Source organism: Penicillium coprophilum, assembly GCF_028826855.1.
Source record: "Penicillium coprophilum strain IBT 35676 chromosome Unknown utg000004l_segment0_segment0, whole genome shotgun sequence".
NCBI lineage: Eukaryota > Fungi > Ascomycota > Eurotiomycetes > Eurotiales > Aspergillaceae > Penicillium > Penicillium coprophilum.
In genome coordinates, this window is record NW_026622723.1 from 434,690 (window position 1) to 453,425 (window position 18,736).

Consider the following 18,736-nt stretch of genomic DNA (forward strand, 5'->3'; position numbering starts at 1 on the left):
CTACCCGCACGGCCCCCTCTGACAGACAACGTCTTTCTCCATACCCTGAACATCTTTACTGCTTTAGGAAGCTATACAGGATCGATCTTTACTAGGAATGTGCATAGCGATGGGCCAGCCACAAAACTGTCTACGATGCACTTATTACCACTCTAGCGCAAGGACTAGCGCAAATGGGGAGGGATCGATGCACGAAATGCCCCATGCTGAGCATAGCTTCAACGGTTTAAACCTACTTGGGTCTAGGCGTACAGGATTATCGTGAGGGTCTTCTAAGCTCGAGGTACGGAGTAGCTCTTTGGCCAATGCCCGTTAGACCCCTTACTACAAAGTGATTTTTAATGCCAATGGCCATTGGTGCTTTTATTTCCGGAACTCTTTCCCTCCGCTGGTCAGAAAGAGGGGCTTTCATCTTCAATGTTTCTCTAACTTCGCCATGGGTCTTGCAGAAAATGTCCTGTCACTGGTGACGGTGACCAATGTCATCCTGGGACTCGTTGTTTACCTCGTGCTGAAGTTTACCTGGCAAGTCATTTACTATCGCTTCTTTAGTCCGCTCGCGAAATTCCCGGGTCCTTTCTGGGGCTCTGTAACTCGTCTTTGGATCGCATGGCATAATCTACTGGATACTGAGGTGCCCACTGTTTATGCGCTTGCTAAGAAATATGGTGAGTCTTGGTCCTATACTCAAAAGGAATGTTTCTAAGTCAATTTCCTCAGGTCCTGTTGTTCGCATCACCCCGACATTGTTGCTGGTCAACGATCACGAAAAGCTCCCGGAAATCTACCACCGCAATGCAGACAAAACCGGACACTACATCACTGGAAGCTTCGGCGAGACCGAGTCGCTGTTCAACATGAGATCTCACAAGACTCATGCCGTATTCAGGAAGCACGTTGCTGGACCGGTATGATGATCTACGAGTTCAGTTGGAGATATCAAACTGACACCCAACATAGTACAGCTTCAGCAACATCAAGAAAATGGAGCCATTGATTGATCTGCGCATCACCGCATGGACCAACAAGCTCACAGAAAAGTTCGTGAAGACCGGCGAAGCCTTCGATTTCTCCTGGTGGGCAGTGTAAGTAGCAACACGAGCCAAATAAATCATTGCCCCGACTAACAACGCAATCAGCTACATGGCCTACGACATCATCAGCGAAATCGGGTTTGGCGAGCCCTTCGGCTTCGTCGAAAAAGGCGAAGACATCGGCGGCCTCATCCAAGGCTTCCACGACGGCCTCCCAGCCTTCGGCCTCCTAGCCCGCCTCCACCCCTTCACCTCATGGATTAAAACTACTGCCCTGAAAAAATACCTCGTGGCCTCACCAGCCGATGACTCTGGCATCGGCGTTCTCATGCGCTTCCGCGACCGACTCATCGACCAGCGCATCAAGGACATCCAAAACGGCAAGAAAATCGACCAAACAGACCTGCTCCAGACCTTCCTCGAAGCTCGAACAGAAGAAGGCAAACCCCTAGATTTGGAGTACATCCGCGCGGAGGTCCTACTCGTCCTGCTCGCTGGCGCAGACACAACCGGCACCGCCTTCCAGGGCATGATGCACTTCCTCATTACGCACCCGGAGGCGTATGAGCGTATGATGGCGGAAATAGATAACGCAACCCGCAAGGGCCTCATCTCTGATATGCCACAGTACAATGAGGTCATGGAGCACTTGCCTTTCTATGTGGGCTGTGTGAAGGAGACGATGCGTCTGTGTCCGTCCGCACCGAACATCTTCCCCCGTTATGTCGCTGAGCCTGGTGTTGAGCTCTATGGTCGCTTCGCGCCAGCTGGTACCGAGGTTAGCTGTAACCCATACCTTGTGCATCGGGATCCGAGGCTTTATGGGGATGATGCTGAGGAGTTTAAGCCCGAGAGGTGGTTGGATGCTGAGAAGGCGAAGTTGTATAATAAGTATAATTTCTCGTTTGGGTATGGGTCGCGTGTTTGTTTGGGGAGGGACATTGCTATGATGGAGTTGTTCAAGGGTCCTTTGCAGGTGAGTTCTCTCTTTGGTCCTGTGACAACCATTCTGGGGTACTAATGTGTTGTTTAGTTCTTCCGTTCATACAAGCTGGAGACCGTAAAGGATAAGCCTGAGGCCAAATTTATGATTAAAGGTGGTATTGGGTACTGGAGAGACTTGTGGTTGACCATCTCTCCCCGACCAAACGTGAAGGTCGAGTGAAAACTGAGCTTTGGACAAAATATGGACATTGAACTTCAAGATTACTAGGCCTTGTAGAAAAGAATCGCATTCCAATTTCCAAGGGATCCAGCTCAATGATGCCCTGTAAATAACGTGACTGCTTCTCCCTTGATTTTCCCTTTCAAATTTCTGCGTATGATACGGCCATTTCCATTCTCCAGGATCCCCTCTGATCTCCATGTCTCAAATGGTAAACCCGGATACCTAGCTCAAGATTAGCAACGGGGCTTCAGTATCACTGTTCAGCCTGCATCTTTATCCAAATTGACTCTCAAGTCATAGTCAAGATATCTGTTCCTTTTGAAGCGAGATGTGAGAGCTTTACTTGAAAACGCCGCGCTCATGGATAGTTCAGACGGAGAGCATCAAAGAAAAGCAATGGGATCTGTAGGCAGGACGGCGCTTGGAATGGTGGATGGTCAACTTAGCAGTTATCTCAAGTCAAGGCGAGGACGATTTTATCTCTAACCCCTTGAATGCCACGAATGAAATCAATATGCCTACAAAACAGCGAGATGCATCAAGAAGACCAGGTCGGAAGGTAGTAGAATCTAGAATTGACCGAAATGGAACTTTATGTGGGAACTATCTAATGAACACGACAGGCAAGATGCAAGTCAGGACATGTTTTGTTGAATACTTTTTAGGAACCCGCTCACCCACTAGTACATGGAGCATGAAACATGATATGGCGTCAAATATGGAAGACAGAGAAAAGAGCCCGAGATATTCATGATACATTCATGATCATTTATTCAGCAGTACCCATGACGGCTTCCTAAAGACAGACAAGAGATGTTAGTAATAGAGCTAGAAAGAAAGGAAATAATGAAGATATTTGCTTACCCTTGCCTCATGGTACAAGGGGGTGATACCAGTCCAGTGAACAAATTGGTGCACACCTTGTCCAACAAGGACCTCCAGTCCAGGGATGGTGCTCCAACCCGCATCAGATGCAAGCTGCATCAAGGCGGTAACGGTAGGCTTGTAGGCCATCTCAAGGAGGACACGGGGCTTGCTAGACTCGGAAGTACCGTCGATCTCCTGAGCGCGCTTGAACATGTTGGAGAGAGTCTCGCGCATGGCAGGGTCGATGGGACGGTCAGCAGGGATGGTACCGATGGCAACCTTGGGAACGGTGTCAAGCTGGGTCTGATTGTCTACAACACGGATGTTGTAGTTGGTTGGGAAGGTCGAGGCCATATCCTCGAGCTTGCTGGCAGTGCGGCCCACCACGTAGATCGGGGAGAAGCCCATGTCGTGTAGGGCGAAGATAGCAGCACGGGCAGTACCGCCACCACCGATGACCACAGCACTTTCGTTGCCGGTGGAACCGTAGACGCCTGCGTTGCGCATGCATTGGACCATTCCTTGCCAGTCAGTGTTGTAACCAATCAGACGAGGGGGCTTGTCGCCGTTGGGGACGGGCACGACAGTGTTGACGGCGCCGATGATTTCGGCTTCCTGGGCGACTTCGTCGAGCAGGGGCATGATGTCCAGCTTGAGGGGAATTGTCACCGAGGCACCACCAAAGTCGGGGGCGCGAATGAAGTCTTTGACATCTTCGACGTTGGTAGTCTCCAGGCGAGAGTACTTGTGGGGAAGACCCATTGTACTGAAAAGGGTGTTGTGAAGAGCGGGAGACCGCGAGCCTGAGACAGGGGAACCAAAGATGGCAAACTTCTTGGCCTTGATCTCACCCATCAGGGAGAGACCACGGCGAATCTCTGCAGCGGACAGCTGACCAGGTGCCGCCTTGAAAGGAAGGCTGGGGTGAGACACGGGGGTCATGAAGCCGTTCAGGATACGGCTGAGCTGACCGCTGTCACCCATGTTGATCGCAATCAACGGCACATCGTGGGCTTCTTCAGCCCATGTCTTGAACTTCCGAAGAGCAGTATTATCATCGAGGGTATTGGCAACACCGACGAGCTTGATCACATCACCGTACTCCAGAGCACGGTTGTAGAATTGCATCCAAGACATGTTAGACCACGACAGTGTGCCCTTAGGATCATGGTGCGACGCGATGATCTTAGAGTAACCCTTCATCTCAGTAACGGCACGGAGCATTGCATCAGGGAAGGTGATCTCAAGATCCACGAATTCGCAGCCAGAACGGAACGCTAGTCGGTACAACTGCATTGCCGCATCATGAGCATCATCGGGGAAACGACCACCTTGGCTCTTGGTGCGGATGGTGAAGATGAGCGGCAGGGAGGTACGACGACGAAGGAGAGACATTTGCTCGTTGACGTAGTCAACTGAGGGAATATCGCCGTCAACTGAAGGGTCCTTCAATAGATCCACCCGCAGTTCGACAGCGTCAGATCCGACACAAGCTTCAGTGATAATATCGCCCGATGACTGGAGATCAGGCAGAGTCAATGAGACAAAGAAGCTGTGCTTCTTCTTCTTCTTGATGATACTAAGGCTGTCTACCTGGCCGGTGACCACCCGCATGAAGCGGGTAAAGTCCTCCGAGGCAAGGGCCAGATCCTTTGAGGTGGAATGCTGGCTGAAGTACTGGATGTTACTGCACTCTTGGAACCAAGGCTTACGTCGTAGCCACACGCCCATCATGTCCTCCACGTAAGCAGGGCGAGTCTTGTCAATCTGGAGGAAGTCCATCACAAGCTTGATGTCGCGCATGATGAGGAGCACGTTGCCCTTGCTCTTGTGGTATTCGGTCAGCAGCTTCCGTGCCTCTGGCATTTCGACGACACCTCCGCCGCAGGCGAAGACATAGCCAGTGGGATGATCATTAATGACGCGTCGAAGGACAGCAAGTTCGGCATCCCTGAATCCCTCCCAACCGCGTGCCTTGATAATATCAGGGATAGTGATACCCTCAGAAGTCTCAAGTTCTGTGTCAAGGTCGATGAACCGGCGATCAAGGGCCTTGGCAACCCAGTTTCCAGCGGTGGTCTTTCCAGCGCCACGCATACCGATGATGAAGACAGAGGCGCTGCTACGCTTTTCATCGCTCGAGGCAGCATGCTCAGCTTCCTTCAATTCTTTCCCACTGAGGTTCACGCTGAACATTTGCTTCAAGGCGTCCCACCAGCCAGGCCAGGTCTTGCCAACACATTCTTTCTCAAGAATAAGGGTAGGGTGGGGAGCGATAAGAGAAAGCACACTGAAACTGAACGCGACCCGGTGATCATCGTAACAGAAAACACCACCGGTGGGCTGGCGAAGGGCAGAACGCTCGATGCCGTCGATCTCAAGACCGTCGTCATGCTCACGACACACCACCCCGAATTTAGCCAATTCGTCTTTCATGGCCTTGATGCGGTTGCATTCCTTGACACGTTGGTTTGCGATTCCGTATATACGAGTTGTGTGGTTTGAACCCTTGCCCCGGGCAACAGCCGCGAGGACGGAGGCAGTAAGGAAGGCATCTGTCATAGGCTCCATGTCTACATTAGAAAGGGGCTGCAGAACACCATCAGCAGGACCGGTAACAGTGGTGGAAGAATCCGTCTGAACCACAGAGCAGCCCATGGGCCTTAGGACATCCACTGCGAAGCGAGCATCGCCCTGAAGGGACTTGGAACCAATGTTAGGGACAGTGCAGGTGGTGCCAGTGACAGCAGCAATTGCCAAAGGATAGGTCGCGGAGCTTGCATCGCTCTCCACAACATATTCGGCAGGGTTCACGTAGTGAGCCTGAGGGATATGGTAGGTGTGCTCCTCAGTAGTCGACTTCTTCACATCGATGCCGAATGATCTCATCATCGCAGTGGTCATGTCGATGTAGGGCTGTGAAATGGGCTTACCACCAACCAGCTTCAGAGTGACTGGCTCCTTGGCGTACGGAGCGCACATAAGCAGCGAAGAGACGTACTGGGAGGAAACCTTGGCGGCCAGGTTGATCTTCCCTCCTGCAAAGCCTCCAGAAGCGGCAATCTTGAGAGGAAGACATCCCTTGCTTTCCATATACTCGACACCAGCACCATTGACAGTAAGAGCGTCAACAAGATCGCCAATAGGCCTTTGCTTCATGCGGTTGTTGCCGGTCAAGACACTCGAGTCGACACTGCTGGGAGTAGCGAGTGTGGCCACGGTGGTGAGGAATCGCGAAGCAGTACCGGCATTACCCAAGTAAAGAGGAGAAGGACTAGCGATAATCTTTCCGCCCTTGCCGTTCACAACAAGAACCTCGCCTTCCTCTTCCCAGGAGAAAGTTGCCGCACCGAGTCGCTCTAAGGCATTCAACATGACCTCGGTATCATCGGAGTGCAAAAGATTCTTGATGCGGCAGGTTCCAGAGCCAAGCGCAGCAAGCACAAGGGCACGGTTGGAGATACTCTTTGATCCAGGGGGTGCGCAAGTGACATTGAGCGACTTGGGTACTCCGGGGTGAACCTCGACACTGGGCGCGAGGACGACAGCAATGTCCTCATTAGAGACGACACTGGCCTTTGGCTCGTAAGTCCGGCCAATTGCTGACAAGAGCACAACCTTTTTCTTCGGGCCATCATTCTTCTTGTCCAAAGCCATGTTGAACAGCAATTGGTCTACAGAGCAGTGCTTACCAGCAGTCAACTTACGAACCCGAGAATCTTTCATGGAAGTGGGCAAGCCGTATGCCGAAATGCACTTTACCACACGAGCGACAGCGACACCCTTCAGGATGCCCAAATGTCTCGCAAGCTCTGCCTCCTTCACCATGCCGATTGCGACACATTCACCGTGAAGGATCTGAGGGGTAAGAATTGCCTCAATGGCATGTCCAATAGAATGTCCCCAGTTAAGCAAGTTGCGGAGGCCGCCCTCACGCTCATCTGCAGAGACAACAAAGGCTTTATGACGTGCCGAGGCTAGGATTCTAGCCTTCAGGATATCCCGGATGCCGTCAAAGCGACCTTGGCCAGCCTTCGGCTCGCTGCGCACAGCAGCCAAGATTGAATCTGCGTTATCTTCCAAGGCAGTGAACTCTTCTTCACTTGAGATGGCGGCAGTCTTAATGACCTCGGCCATGCCATTGATGAACTCTCGGACAGGGAGAGTCTCGAGGAACTCAAGATCAATGTAAATTCTCGATGGCTGCCAGATAGAACCAATGAGATTCTTACCAAGCGGGGTATCAATAGCCGTCTTTCCTCCGATGGAGGAGTCCACCATGGCAAGGAGCGTGGTTGGGACCTGCACAAAGCGCACACCTCTCATGTAGGTTGCTGCAACAAATCCAGTCAAATCTCCAATTACACCACCACCCAACGCAATGATCACTGTGTCTCTACCACATGGTGGGTTCTGGCTCAGCATCCAATCTTCGATATCCGCTTTTGTCTGCCGTGACTTGGAGCTTTCTCCGGGGGCTGCATTGTGGATGAGGAGCCGCGGGGCTGGGCTAATGGAAGCGGCGGCTGCCTCGAATGTTTTTTGGAAAGTGGGGGTATAAATAGATCCGAGGTTGGTGTCTGTTATGAGAACGTAGGTCGTTGAGGGCAAGCCATTGATCAGGTCCTTTGCGACAAAATTGCGCCAAAGGCCAAAATCAGCGACAATGCTCTCCTGGCCCAAGATGCTGATCTTGGTGGGTTCAGACATTTTAGAGGAGGATAGGGATCAGGACTCGGTAATGGCAAAGTTCACTGACAGCTCATTTCATTCTGCGACTTGTTAGTACCCTGACTCATGGAACTGTACTTTATCTGTTTCTCCTCCACAATGAATCTAGGGATATATGGTATACAGTCATTTGGAGGGAAGTGACGAATTAAGGGATATCGACCGACCTGGACAGAGCTGATCCTAGAGCCAATATTGTATCAAAATAAAATAATCACCAAGTCAAGACCCAACAGGACAAAGGAAAAAGAGTATTGTTTCCCCTCCGGTGTCGCGGGCAGTTTCTTGACCGCCCGGTGACTCAATCTGTCGATCTATACAGAGCACACACCTTTGAACACTTCCACTATAACACTCGGATCGCCTACGATTCATATCATACAGATATGTACTTATGGTTACAAATTTCCCAGATACTAGTTCAAATGAGTTTCAATTGATGCTATGAAAGCAATATGTCCTCCAAAAAGATTGCCAGATTCCACATCTTAACCCCAATTTTCAACTTGGCCGACATCGCCTGTTTTGAACGTGAACCTTACAAATGGCCCCAAATATCCTGGAGATCCAGTCTTCGTCCGAATCAACTTTGATCACCGAGTCCAACTCGATCTCCATGCTCAAGTTAACTGCATCCAACTGGTCTGGCGATTTAGAAGTACCCGCCAATTTTGAATTCAATGCCGCCTGGATACGTTCGTTCGATCCTGTATTGTGGACTCTCGAGGATCGAGTCCTGCTTTTGGAAACCCCATTATTATGCAGGCTGATTTGTGTCTTTGGGGTGGCCTGGGAACGTTTGTTGGAGTGCTTTACTCCGGGATCATTGTCTCCAACCGGGCCAATCTCTTCTCCACGGCCGGTCTCCCCAGCGCTCTAGTCTCCCATTCGGGCACAGTATCCGAAAATCTACTCAAGAGGCTGATTGTTGGCAGTGACGCCCCCAATGCATCTCTGTCCAATTGTCTAAGTGAGTTGTTCGACTAGCCCATCGATGCCAGCGAACTTGGTACTGCTATTTCCTCCTTCCTCAGCTTCATCGTACTCGACTGAGAGCTGAGTCCGCTGAGATTGCTCGCGAAGTTTGCCAGCAAATTGATACAGCATCTCACGAGTGCCAGTGTAAGCACTGATGGCTCCCTCTCCAGGTAAATGGATCTTGCCGCCCCCCGAGGCAATCGTAAGCGCATGTTTGGGCTCAAGTGCGGCTGTGAAGGTCAATGCTGCTACTGGCCATTCAATTGAAATAGGAGATATGGGAGATACAGTATGAAGTCTGTCGGTACTAGGTTCGCGGTGCCATTTCACTGGGAGCGCGGACCGCGATGGTCTGTTTCGCTGTCCCAGACTGAATCTCCACGCTTGAGCCCCGCAACGAAGAATGCATAATGCATGAAAAAAGTCGTATGCATCAAGCTTTGGGGGAGTTGTGTCGACATTGCTGCGAGAAAACAGCACCGGGACCACACGCATAAGCTGGGTTATACACCAGTTTGAGAGCATTACAGAAAAGATCTCGCGATTTACACCCTGAACACCAATTTTTGGGCGCACAGGAGCTGTCATGACATGAACCAAGGTCGTTGTGTGTTGCCGGAGGAAAACAAATGTCGAAGATTTCCGCTTACTTTCAGCGGAGTCCGACCATATGGTTATAATTCTTTGAGTCTCCGCGTTATTGTACCATAATCTGTCGACCTCCTGTGTTGTTGGAAAGTTCAGGGCACCAGCGATCCTTACTGCCGAACGTTGCATCTGACAGGCCCAAGCGTAGTCATGCAAGATCTCGGGTTCACAAGAGTACTGACGAGGAGATGCAGACATCATCGGGCTTCTGAGGATCAATGGAAGTGGTTTTCGATGAGCATGGGTAGAAGGGTGGAAGAGAAGTCTAGGATGCTGTGAGCAAGGGTTAAATAGACACTATGGCTTGTTTGCCCTGGGAAAACGAGCCTGACAATTAGAAGCTGTTCCGATCTTCTGATTTTCTAAGGTTTTATGACGTACACAATCCTTCCATATTGTAAACTATAGGGCTATATACTAAGCATTTTTTGAAGGACCTCCTTGGTTGTTAGAAGCCGTTAGGTTTCAAAAAAGTACATCGCATGAAGACCTCGATGTATGATGATAGATTGCAGACCTGATCTACTTGGGAATGTCGCAAGGTTGTACATGCATATACTTGCAGATTCTCTTGTCAAGTATAGAGGAACTCCATAATAATGATAGACTGTTAGTAGTGTTATCTGTATACAGCATCCAACGTTGTATATTGTCAAGCCTCTTGCATAAAGTTAGCCTTTTTAGTCTTTTTTCGCCGTCTGACTGTAGACTGAAAAGGAGGAAATACCTAAGAGATATGTACGTATCTAAAGAGGATATCCGAGAAGACCAATGAAAAGAATACTTAAGAACTCTATGAGATATCATAAGCACATAAGCGGCCGTATACTCCTTTATATTCAGATCGTAATCACTAGAGGATGTTCTGTCCACATAATGTTATAATGTCCACGAGCGAGGCAGGGAATATGTCCAAATGGTAGTAGTTTTCTGTGTTGGACGCCACGATCACATAAGAGGGCCCCCCTCATACTCCCCTATGTAGTTACAATAAGCCAAGGAGAACGAATATATGGAGAGCAAATGAACCAACCTTAGAACACTACACAGCAGCTACCTACTCATGCTGTGGAATTTCGTGACATCACACCTAGAACGGAAACAAGACTACACAGCCGCACATGAGGCCTTGTGTAGTCTTATTAGTGTAGTCTTATTAGTAGTCCGAGGTATGCCTTCTGTATACCTTGAAAATGTTTGTACCCCTTCCGAGTTTCATGAGACAGCAGAAAGAAAGTGTTAAGAGGCTTAATTCGTGAGGGTGAATTCTTCACGTGTAACCTTGGAAGAAGTTTTTTTTGCTTGGCTATTTACAAATGGCACTTGTCCATCACTCATCTTCCTCGCCCTCGTCATCATCGTCATCCTCAGCCTCCGATACTTCCTCCCCGAGATCCTTGAGCCGTTTCTAAAACTGGTTAGTCAAATTCTCAAGAGACACACGCAGCATGAAATTCATTGGGCTAGTAGCATACCTTGTCTTCTGTTCGCTTAGCCTCAAGGTCTGCAAAGACAATCAGGAGATCTTCTAGTTCAGACTGGGCTGACTTGCGAGCCTCCTCCTTTTCTTTAGCTTCAACTTGAGCCTTGTCGAGCTGGGCCTGCATGCTTTTGAGGGCTTCGGCCACATTGCGAGCATGGGACTCGGCCTCCCTGGCCTTTTCCTCAGCCTCTTTAGCTCGTGTTTCCATCGCAGAGGCCTGGGATGCGGCGCCTTCTTGTGCCGTCTCAAGATCGTTGCTGGACTTCTGGACCTTGGCAAGGTCTGCTTCCCGAGCTGCGATGTGTTGCTTTAGGTTTGCAATCTCAGCTTCATGCTCTTTTGTAGCTGCGGCAAGATTCGACTTGAGAGTCCCGACTGTGTTATCGTGACCAGTGGATTCAGTCTCATATTGTTGTTTGGCTGCAGAGAACTCAGATTCCAGGGTGTCAAGCTTGCTCTTGTAGTCGCCAACTTCCGCTTCGTGCTTTTGCTTGGTTGCCGCCAACGTAGATTCCACGCTCTGCAGCCGTTGAGTAAGATCGGCAACTTCTCCATCATGGGTTCCCTTAATGCTTTCGTGGACCTTGATTCTCTTGTTGAGGTCGGCCACCTGTCCCTCAGTGGCTTTCTTGGTGTTTTCTAGATCCTGAATCTGCTTTTCAAGACTGGCGACTTGTCCACTGTGGGCCTCTTCAGACTGGCCAATTGTGTTCTGCAACTCCTGGATCTTCTTGTTGGACTTATCGACTTGATCACTGTGAGATTTATTGTTGCTTTCCAAATCCTGAATCTTGCTTTGAAGCTCAGTCACCCGTGCACTGTGAGCCTCCTTGGACTGGGTGATGCTAGTTTCCAATTCCTGGATTTTCTGATTTGAATTGATAACTTCTCTTCTATGTTGTTCCAGGACGCGAGAAAGCTCTGATTCTAAGCCACGAATGGTTTTTTGTAGAGCAGCAACCTCGCGCTCATGGTGCTCTCTCATTTCCTTTGCTTTGCTGCTCTTGCTTTCAGATTCGGCCGAGGTCTGCTTGAGTTGATGATCGATGGCACGGAGCTGATCATTATGCTGCTTGAGTAACTCGTTTTTGGAATGCTTATGTTCGTTTTCAAGCTTCGATAGTTGTTTTGATAGCTCCTGCGAATGGCTTTGCTGTAGAGATTGGATGGTTTGTTGAAGCTTTGACAACTCAATTGCATTGGATTCCTCTGTCTTTCGGTGGTTCAGCTGTTCTTGATCGAGCTTTCGTTGAATGCTGACGAGATCGGACTCCAATGTTTGGAGGGTTTGGGTGCGATCTTCGATTTCTGCACGCAAGGAATCAACGAGCTCACGTGAAATTCCCTTTTCGACACCATTGGCAACAATAGAGATTTCAAATCCGGGTTCGCGGTCAATGGCACGAAGCAATCGGCTAAAGTTATCTTTGAGGAACTCAACAAATGAGCGGTCAAAGAACACCTCCGGCAGTCCACCCTCGAGCTGACCACCAGTGGTTTGGGGAAGGACCTCGAAATCGCGAACCAATGGGCATTCTCGAAGTCTTGTGATCTTGTCAATATACTGTTCCCTGCCAAGCTGCTCGATGAGTAGCTTGTGGAGCGTGACGCGAGGGATCGGGGAGTCCTTGGTGGAAAACTCATATATAACACCCAACAGCACGGTGCAAAGGCCGGGTACCAATTTGCTAGGAGCGCGCTGGTGCTTGATTTCCTGCAACAAGGTTTGGATGCAGCTACCCTCCCCAAGAAGATCGTTTACGACGTCTGGGTCCTCAAAAAGCCAACCACAGAGCAACATCAGATAACCGATAGTGATTCTTTCATCGTCACCGCGCTGGAGGCCAGTAATTAGGTTTCCAACGACAGTTTGAACACTGGTGACCACTTCTTCGCCGCTCTCAGCATCGCCCTCAGTGACACCCATAGCTGTTCCCTTGGCCTCTGCATCATCGAAGAGCAAATGGAACATCAGTACACAGGCTATCCAGACTTGATACGGATCAGCATTGCCGCGCGCTTCGGGTGCAGTGAGCAGTACAGATAAAATATTGGGAATCTGATCCTGTCCGCTAGTATGCCCTTCAATCGCTCGCCTCAGGACGTGCATGCGAATTCCAGAATGATGAGCGAAAAAAGCTTTCATACATTCGCAGGCAGCAAGTCGTGCATCCAAAAGGTTGTTGGGACTAGGTTCGAGGCTGAGCTTTAAGAATGCTTCAATGACATTGATGCGTAAAGGTTCTTTCGTATCACCATTGGCAGCCTTGTCGCCGCGGGGATAGGAGCCCCACAGGATTTCAATATCACCGAATCTTTCCTGTAACGGCGAATTGCCGCGAATCAGATCGGCACATGTTGACAAGGCCTGGACTTGTCAGTCGCAGAAAACGGACAAAAAAGGGTAATATCGACATCTCACCTTTGAGGTCACACTGACACTGAACCTTTGGCTGAATGCAATGCTTAGAACTTGTTCTGTTACGCCATTCTGCCAGAATGCCGTCTGGTTAATGGGCGTACTCATGCCACCGCGAATCAAGAACAACTGGATAATGGCCAACAGGCCCCAGACGTTCTTATCTCGGTGCACTAAAGTCCACTCTGGCGTTGGGTCATTGTCTTCTGGCTCCTGCTGACATTCATGAAGCAACTGTGTTACCCTTTTCATACAGCCTGTCTCGCGAAAAAACGATTGGTTGGAAACATTGAACCTCAGCAGGTGAGCCAACAAGGAGAGGCAGTCCTCCACTACCTCGGTCCCATGAGTCAATGCTCCCTCGGCTTCAATAAGAGAGAAAAGTATTTCAAATGCATTCTCAAATGCTACAAGCTTCTGCAGCTCTTCCGAGGCGGGGGTCAGGGCAATCAGCAAGACGAGAGCCTCTAGTGAACGAGAAGAACAGTTTGTCAGCCCCGAATCATGGATCAAATGGACGCATATCTTCAGCAAAACATACCATTTCGTACTGGTTCCCTTGCATCTGTCAGCACACCGACTAGTTTGGAGATACCTAGCGGGGCTGTAAAAATGCATTCTTGTGTTCGTTCCGGTCGTGCGCCACAAATGTGCGAAATCAATTGGAGTGCATAAAGGCGGGAGTAGAATTCGCGGGTTTCCAAAAGGTTGAGTAGGGTAGTTATGTTATCTTGTCGCTTGGGAATTGTCAGTCCATCATCTCGGGACCGAGGTCAAGATGCGTACCTGAGTGAATTCATCTGCCAACCATAGAGCTATTTCGTCCGACGCTTCAGGCTAAGCATATATATGAGTAACACGGGTGACATTCTTTAGAGTACAAAATACCCACACTAGATTCATCGGGTGTGAAGAGCATCAAAAGGGTCTCGAGGACCACTTTGATTGTGTCCACATCCTCACTGTCATTGCGTAGACTGCTGATCAATGACCGCAGACCACCAGAAGCGACTGATGCAGGGTAAAGTTTTGCAAAACTTCTTAATCCTTGAATGGCTGCACGACGATCTTCCAACAATGTAGCACTCTGCAGTCTACTGCTCAATACGTCGATTGTGTCCGTAGCCGTTTGTTTGGCCGGAGCTTGCGACTCGAGGATTCGAAACATCGTAGTTGATTCGCAATATCATGGTCATTGCCGGCCGGGGAAGTAAAAATTGGTAGTCATCTATGATAGAGCAAGGGAAAAAATGAAGAGGTTGGTTCGCTGATTGCAGTAGAAAGCTGTCCTATTGTACTGCCAAAGGGGGCTAAACGCCGATCTTGGCTCAACCCGCAGAATCGCCGACCGCCCGGAATTTATCTTTTCGTTGACGGCAAGCTCTCTTTCGCTACTCCCAACCTGCGCCGCGATCGTATCTGCGGTTGCACCTCTTTTCATCTCTACTATATGCTTGAGAGAAGTCTGTATTCCATCTGAACTGGCTTACACTGCATCTTGCTCGCTAAATTAGAGACCGCGGTTGCGCCTGCACGAACGCCATCAACTGATTGCGACACAACAGTACCGCAAGTATTGACCTCTCCACTGTCGCATTATCATCATGGGTGTCCCAGCGCTGTTCCGATGGCTCTCCAACAAGTATCCGAAGATTGTCTCTCCGGTTATTGAAGAGCAGGCCCAGGTGGTCGACGGAGAAGAAATCCCAATCGACATCACTCGCCCGAACCCTAATGGCGAAGAGCAGGACAACCTCTATCTGGACATGAATGGTATTGTTCATCCCTGCACTCATCCAGAGGGGAAACCTCCCCCAGCGGACGAGCAGGAAATGATGATGGAGATCTACAAGTATACCGATCGAGTAGTCAACATGGTGCGCCCCAGAAAGCTTCTCATGATCGCTATCGGTATGTGTATATCTCAAGAGAGCTTGCGCTTCCCGCATCTCCAAATTGATCTAACCTCGATATCTTCTTCATAGATGGTGTTGCTCCAAGAGCGAAGATGAACCAGCAGCGTGCACGTCGATTCCGCTCAGCGCAAGAGGCCAAGGAGAATGATCAGAAGAAGGAGGAACTTCACAAGATGCTCGCCCAGCAGCATGTTAACAAGACCGGCGAACAGTTGATTCGGGAGGAGGTTGTTCAGAAAACGTGGGACAGCAACGTCATCACCCCAGGAACGCCTTTCATGGATATCCTTGCTGCCTCGTTGCGGTATTGGATTGCCTACAAGCTTAACACCGACCCTGGTTGGGAGAATGTACGTTTTGAATCTATTTGCTTCGCGCCATTCCACATACTAATGTGAACAGTTGAAAATCATCATTTCGGATGCCACAGTCCCAGGAGAAGGAGAGCACAAGATCATGAATTTTGTGCGATCGCAGCGAGCATCGCCTAATCACGATCCCAACACTCGTCATGTCATCTATGGTCTGGTAAGTTTGTTGTGGTTTTTCAAGTTAATCTTCTCACGTCACTAATTTTAAATCTAACAGGATGCTGATCTGATTATGCTGGGTCTTGGTACCCATGAGCCTTATTTCCGAGTACTGCGTGAAGATGTGTTTGCCCAAGACTCAAGGCCTCGGGGGTGTCGACTTTGCGGACAGAATGGCCATAAGGCCGAGGAATGTCTAGGCCGTCCGAAAGAGAAGAGTGGTGAACACGACGAGAAGCAAAATGCTGCCCCTTTGAAGCCATTCATTTGGCTTCATGTCGCCGTGCTAAGAGAATATCTTGCTGTAGAGCTTCGTGTTCCTCAACAACCGTTCCCATTTGACCTGGAGCGTGCACTGGATGACTGGGTCTTCATGTGCTTTTTCGTCGGAAACGATTTCCTTCCTCACCTGCCCTCTTTGGATATTCGTGAAAACGGTATTGATACCCTGATTGCGATCTGGCGTGACAATCTCCCCGCTATGGGAAGTTACCTTACCAAAGATGGAAGCGTTGAGTTAAAAAACGCTCAAATTATCTTGCAGGGACTGGCAAAACAAGAGGATGCTATCTTCGCACGCCGCAGGCAAGCGGATGAAAGAAAGCAAGCAAACGAGAAGAGACGGAAGGAGCAAGATGCGGCTCGTAATGAAGAGCGTGCCCAAAAGCGAAGACGGAGTTCTCCCCAGCGTGACTTGACAGCTGGCGATCGCTCTCGCGGCGAGCCCGCCCCTCCCATGGAACTCATCACCCCTGGCCGGGGCCACCTGAACAAGGAGACTAGAGAGCTGACACACAGCATGGTAATCAACCGCGGGGCCGTGTACCGTGCTAACATGGAGAATAAGAGCGCCGCCGCTGTGCTGAAGAGTAGACTCATGAAGCGCAGCCAGGATGAAGCTGGAAACAGCGAAACTCCTGTCACAGATGGCGAGGAAATATCAAGCGAAATCCCAGAACAGGCTTCTCCTGGGATTCTCGGAAAACGAAAGGCGGATATAGCCGAACCGGATGTTACCGAGGCAGGAACCCCGGGCAGAGACTCCCCTCCGCCTGTCCCCATTGTTGCTGAAAAGCCCAAACAAGATGAGGTTCAAGAAGACACCGTCAAGTTGTGGGAGCCGGGATACGCCGATCGATACTATGAGCAGAAGTTCGGCGTGGATCCCAAAGATTTAGAATTCCGCCACCAGGTCGCTCGCGAATATGCGGTTGGTCTTTGTTGGGTTTTGCGATACTACTTCCAGGGCTGTCCCTCTTGGGTATGTTGTCAACCCCTAGTCAATTATATGATTAATATTTGCTAACTTGATCACAGACTTGGTATTATCCAAGGCACTATGCGCCATTTGGTGAGTTTTCCTTCCTCATCCTTTTCTTTACCTTTCCAGGAAGAAGCTAACATATAACGTACAGCCGCTGATTTCGTTGATATCGCCGATATGGACGTCCAGTTCGAGAAGGGCACGATATTCAAACCATTTGAACAGCTAATGGGAGTGCTGCCCGCCGCGTCTAACCACGCGCTGCCGAAGGTTTTCCATCCTCTCATGGAAAACCCCGATAGCGAGATCATCGATTTCTACCCGGAGGACTTCCCCCTGGACTTGAACGGCAAGAAATTTGCCTGGCAAGGAGTGATCCTGCTCCCTTTCATCGACGAAAGTCGTCTACTTAATGCCATGGCCAAGGTATATCCTCTTCTTACCGAGGAGGAAAAGATTCGCAACTCCCATGGTCAAGACGTTCTTCTACTATCCGACCGAAACCCCTTGTACCAAGATCTTGTTGCGAACTTCTACTCCAAGAAGCCTGGTCCGGCACAGTATACCCTCAAGGAGGATGTGAGTGACGGCCTAGCCGGTATTGTCGAGCGCAGCGACACCTATATCCCCCACAGCTCGTTGGTATCGCCATTGGAGGCGCATGGGATGCCAGGAGTTGATGACGATCGTTCTCTCACGTGAGTTGAACCCCCCTTTATCTGCAGTTCGCTTCATATACTAACTGATAAAAGTGTATTGTATAAAATCCCAAAGTCTTCTCATGTCCACAAGTCTATGCTTCTCCGCGGGGTGAAGCTACCGACGCCAATGCTAGACTCAAACGATATCAGAGCTACCCAGAACCGATCGCAAAATTCAGGCCGGTCATTCGGTGGCGCACCTTTCCAGGGCAGAGGACGTGGCGGTCGGATGAACTACTCGAGTGACCGTCCGAACCCATTCGCTGCGCACCTTGACCCGAAATTCAACACCGGCCCACAAGGTGGTGCCGGTGGTGCCCCCATGGTACCTCCTGGATGGGTTCCCCCTGGCCAAGGGTACGGAGGCTACGCCAGAGGACCCCCTCCTCCTCCACGTGGCGGGATGTCACACCAGTACCCACCCCAACATAGCTACCAACAGCCTGGGGACTATTACCCCCAGCAGAACAACCAGTACAACCAAGGTGGCCAGTACAATAACGCACATCAATCGGGTTATGGCTCTCAAGATCATCGAGGCGGCAGAGGAGGTAACCGTGGCGGCCGCGGCCGTGGTGGGCAGCACCGAGATCACTACCCCCACAATCAAGGTGGAGGTGGATATAATCGGTACTAGAAAGTGAATGAAGGTTCAGCTTTCTTTTTCGCCTTTCTCTGACTATTTCTTGCTACTTTCGACACTATTGGTATCTGCTGACACATCTGGGAATTGGGCGTGAGGGGGTCTGGGAAAATAAAAACAAAGGAGTTAGGGCAAATGTACCATGAATTCCGATGTTTCAACGGACTCTTTGTTTGCCCCTGTAGTGCATGGTTTGGCCCCTGGCTGGTACCTCAATATTATCCAGATTACTCAAATGATATATCCTGCCTTACGTTGTTGTATTAAAAGATACTATGTACTGACCACATAGTATACCTATTACTCGTTGATATGTTAGTCATTTCATTGACAATTGGCCTTTGGATTTTGCTC

The 18,736-nt window shown here is 49.9% G+C and overlaps 5 protein-coding genes across 5 annotated transcripts; 2 read left to right on the plus strand and 3 right to left on the minus strand.

Annotated features, from left to right (window-relative positions):
• Window positions 1-436: 436 nt before the first annotated feature.
• On the plus strand, window positions 437-2,199 carry N7500_004563 (cytochrome P450; the record flags this gene model as incomplete). The annotated part of the gene is made up of 5 exons (XM_056675708.1): window positions 437-668; window positions 721-908; window positions 961-1,085; window positions 1,140-2,010; window positions 2,068-2,199. The coding sequence occupies 5 exons, from the start codon at window positions 437-439 to the stop codon at window positions 2,197-2,199; spliced, it is 1,548 nt and encodes a 515-aa protein (XP_056530708.1).
• A 772-nt stretch (window positions 2,200-2,971) lies between these two features.
• Window positions 2,972-7,779, minus strand: N7500_004564 (pentafunctional protein ARO1; the record flags this gene model as incomplete). Its single annotated transcript, XM_056675709.1, has 2 exons — window positions 2,972-2,998; window positions 3,067-7,779. 2 exons carry the CDS (start codon window positions 7,777-7,779, stop codon window positions 2,972-2,974), a joined length of 4,740 nt encoding a protein of 1,579 aa, XP_056530709.1.
• A 987-nt stretch (window positions 7,780-8,766) lies between these two features.
• N7500_004565 (uncharacterized protein) lies at window positions 8,767-9,624 on the minus strand (the record flags this gene model as incomplete). Its single annotated transcript, XM_056675710.1, has 1 exon — window positions 8,767-9,624. One exon carries the CDS (start codon window positions 9,622-9,624, stop codon window positions 8,767-8,769), a length of 858 nt encoding a protein of 285 aa, XP_056530710.1.
• Window positions 9,625-10,756: 1,132 nt separating this feature from the next.
• N7500_004566 (uncharacterized protein) lies at window positions 10,757-14,496 on the minus strand (the record flags this gene model as incomplete). The annotated part of the gene is made up of 6 exons (XM_056675711.1): window positions 10,757-10,834; window positions 10,902-13,277; window positions 13,332-13,795; window positions 13,870-14,065; window positions 14,115-14,165; window positions 14,221-14,496. 6 exons carry the CDS (start codon window positions 14,494-14,496, stop codon window positions 10,757-10,759), a joined length of 3,441 nt encoding a protein of 1,146 aa, XP_056530711.1.
• A 436-nt stretch (window positions 14,497-14,932) lies between these two features.
• rat1 (5'-3' exoribonculease Dhp1) lies at window positions 14,933-18,376 on the plus strand (the record flags this gene model as incomplete). The annotated part of the gene is made up of 7 exons (XM_056675712.1): window positions 14,933-15,239; window positions 15,314-15,594; window positions 15,647-15,772; window positions 15,833-17,035; window positions 17,092-17,125; window positions 17,190-17,736; window positions 17,791-18,376. The coding sequence occupies 7 exons, from the start codon at window positions 14,933-14,935 to the stop codon at window positions 18,374-18,376; spliced, it is 3,084 nt and encodes a 1,027-aa protein (XP_056530712.1).
• Window positions 18,377-18,736: the final 360 nt, after the last annotated feature.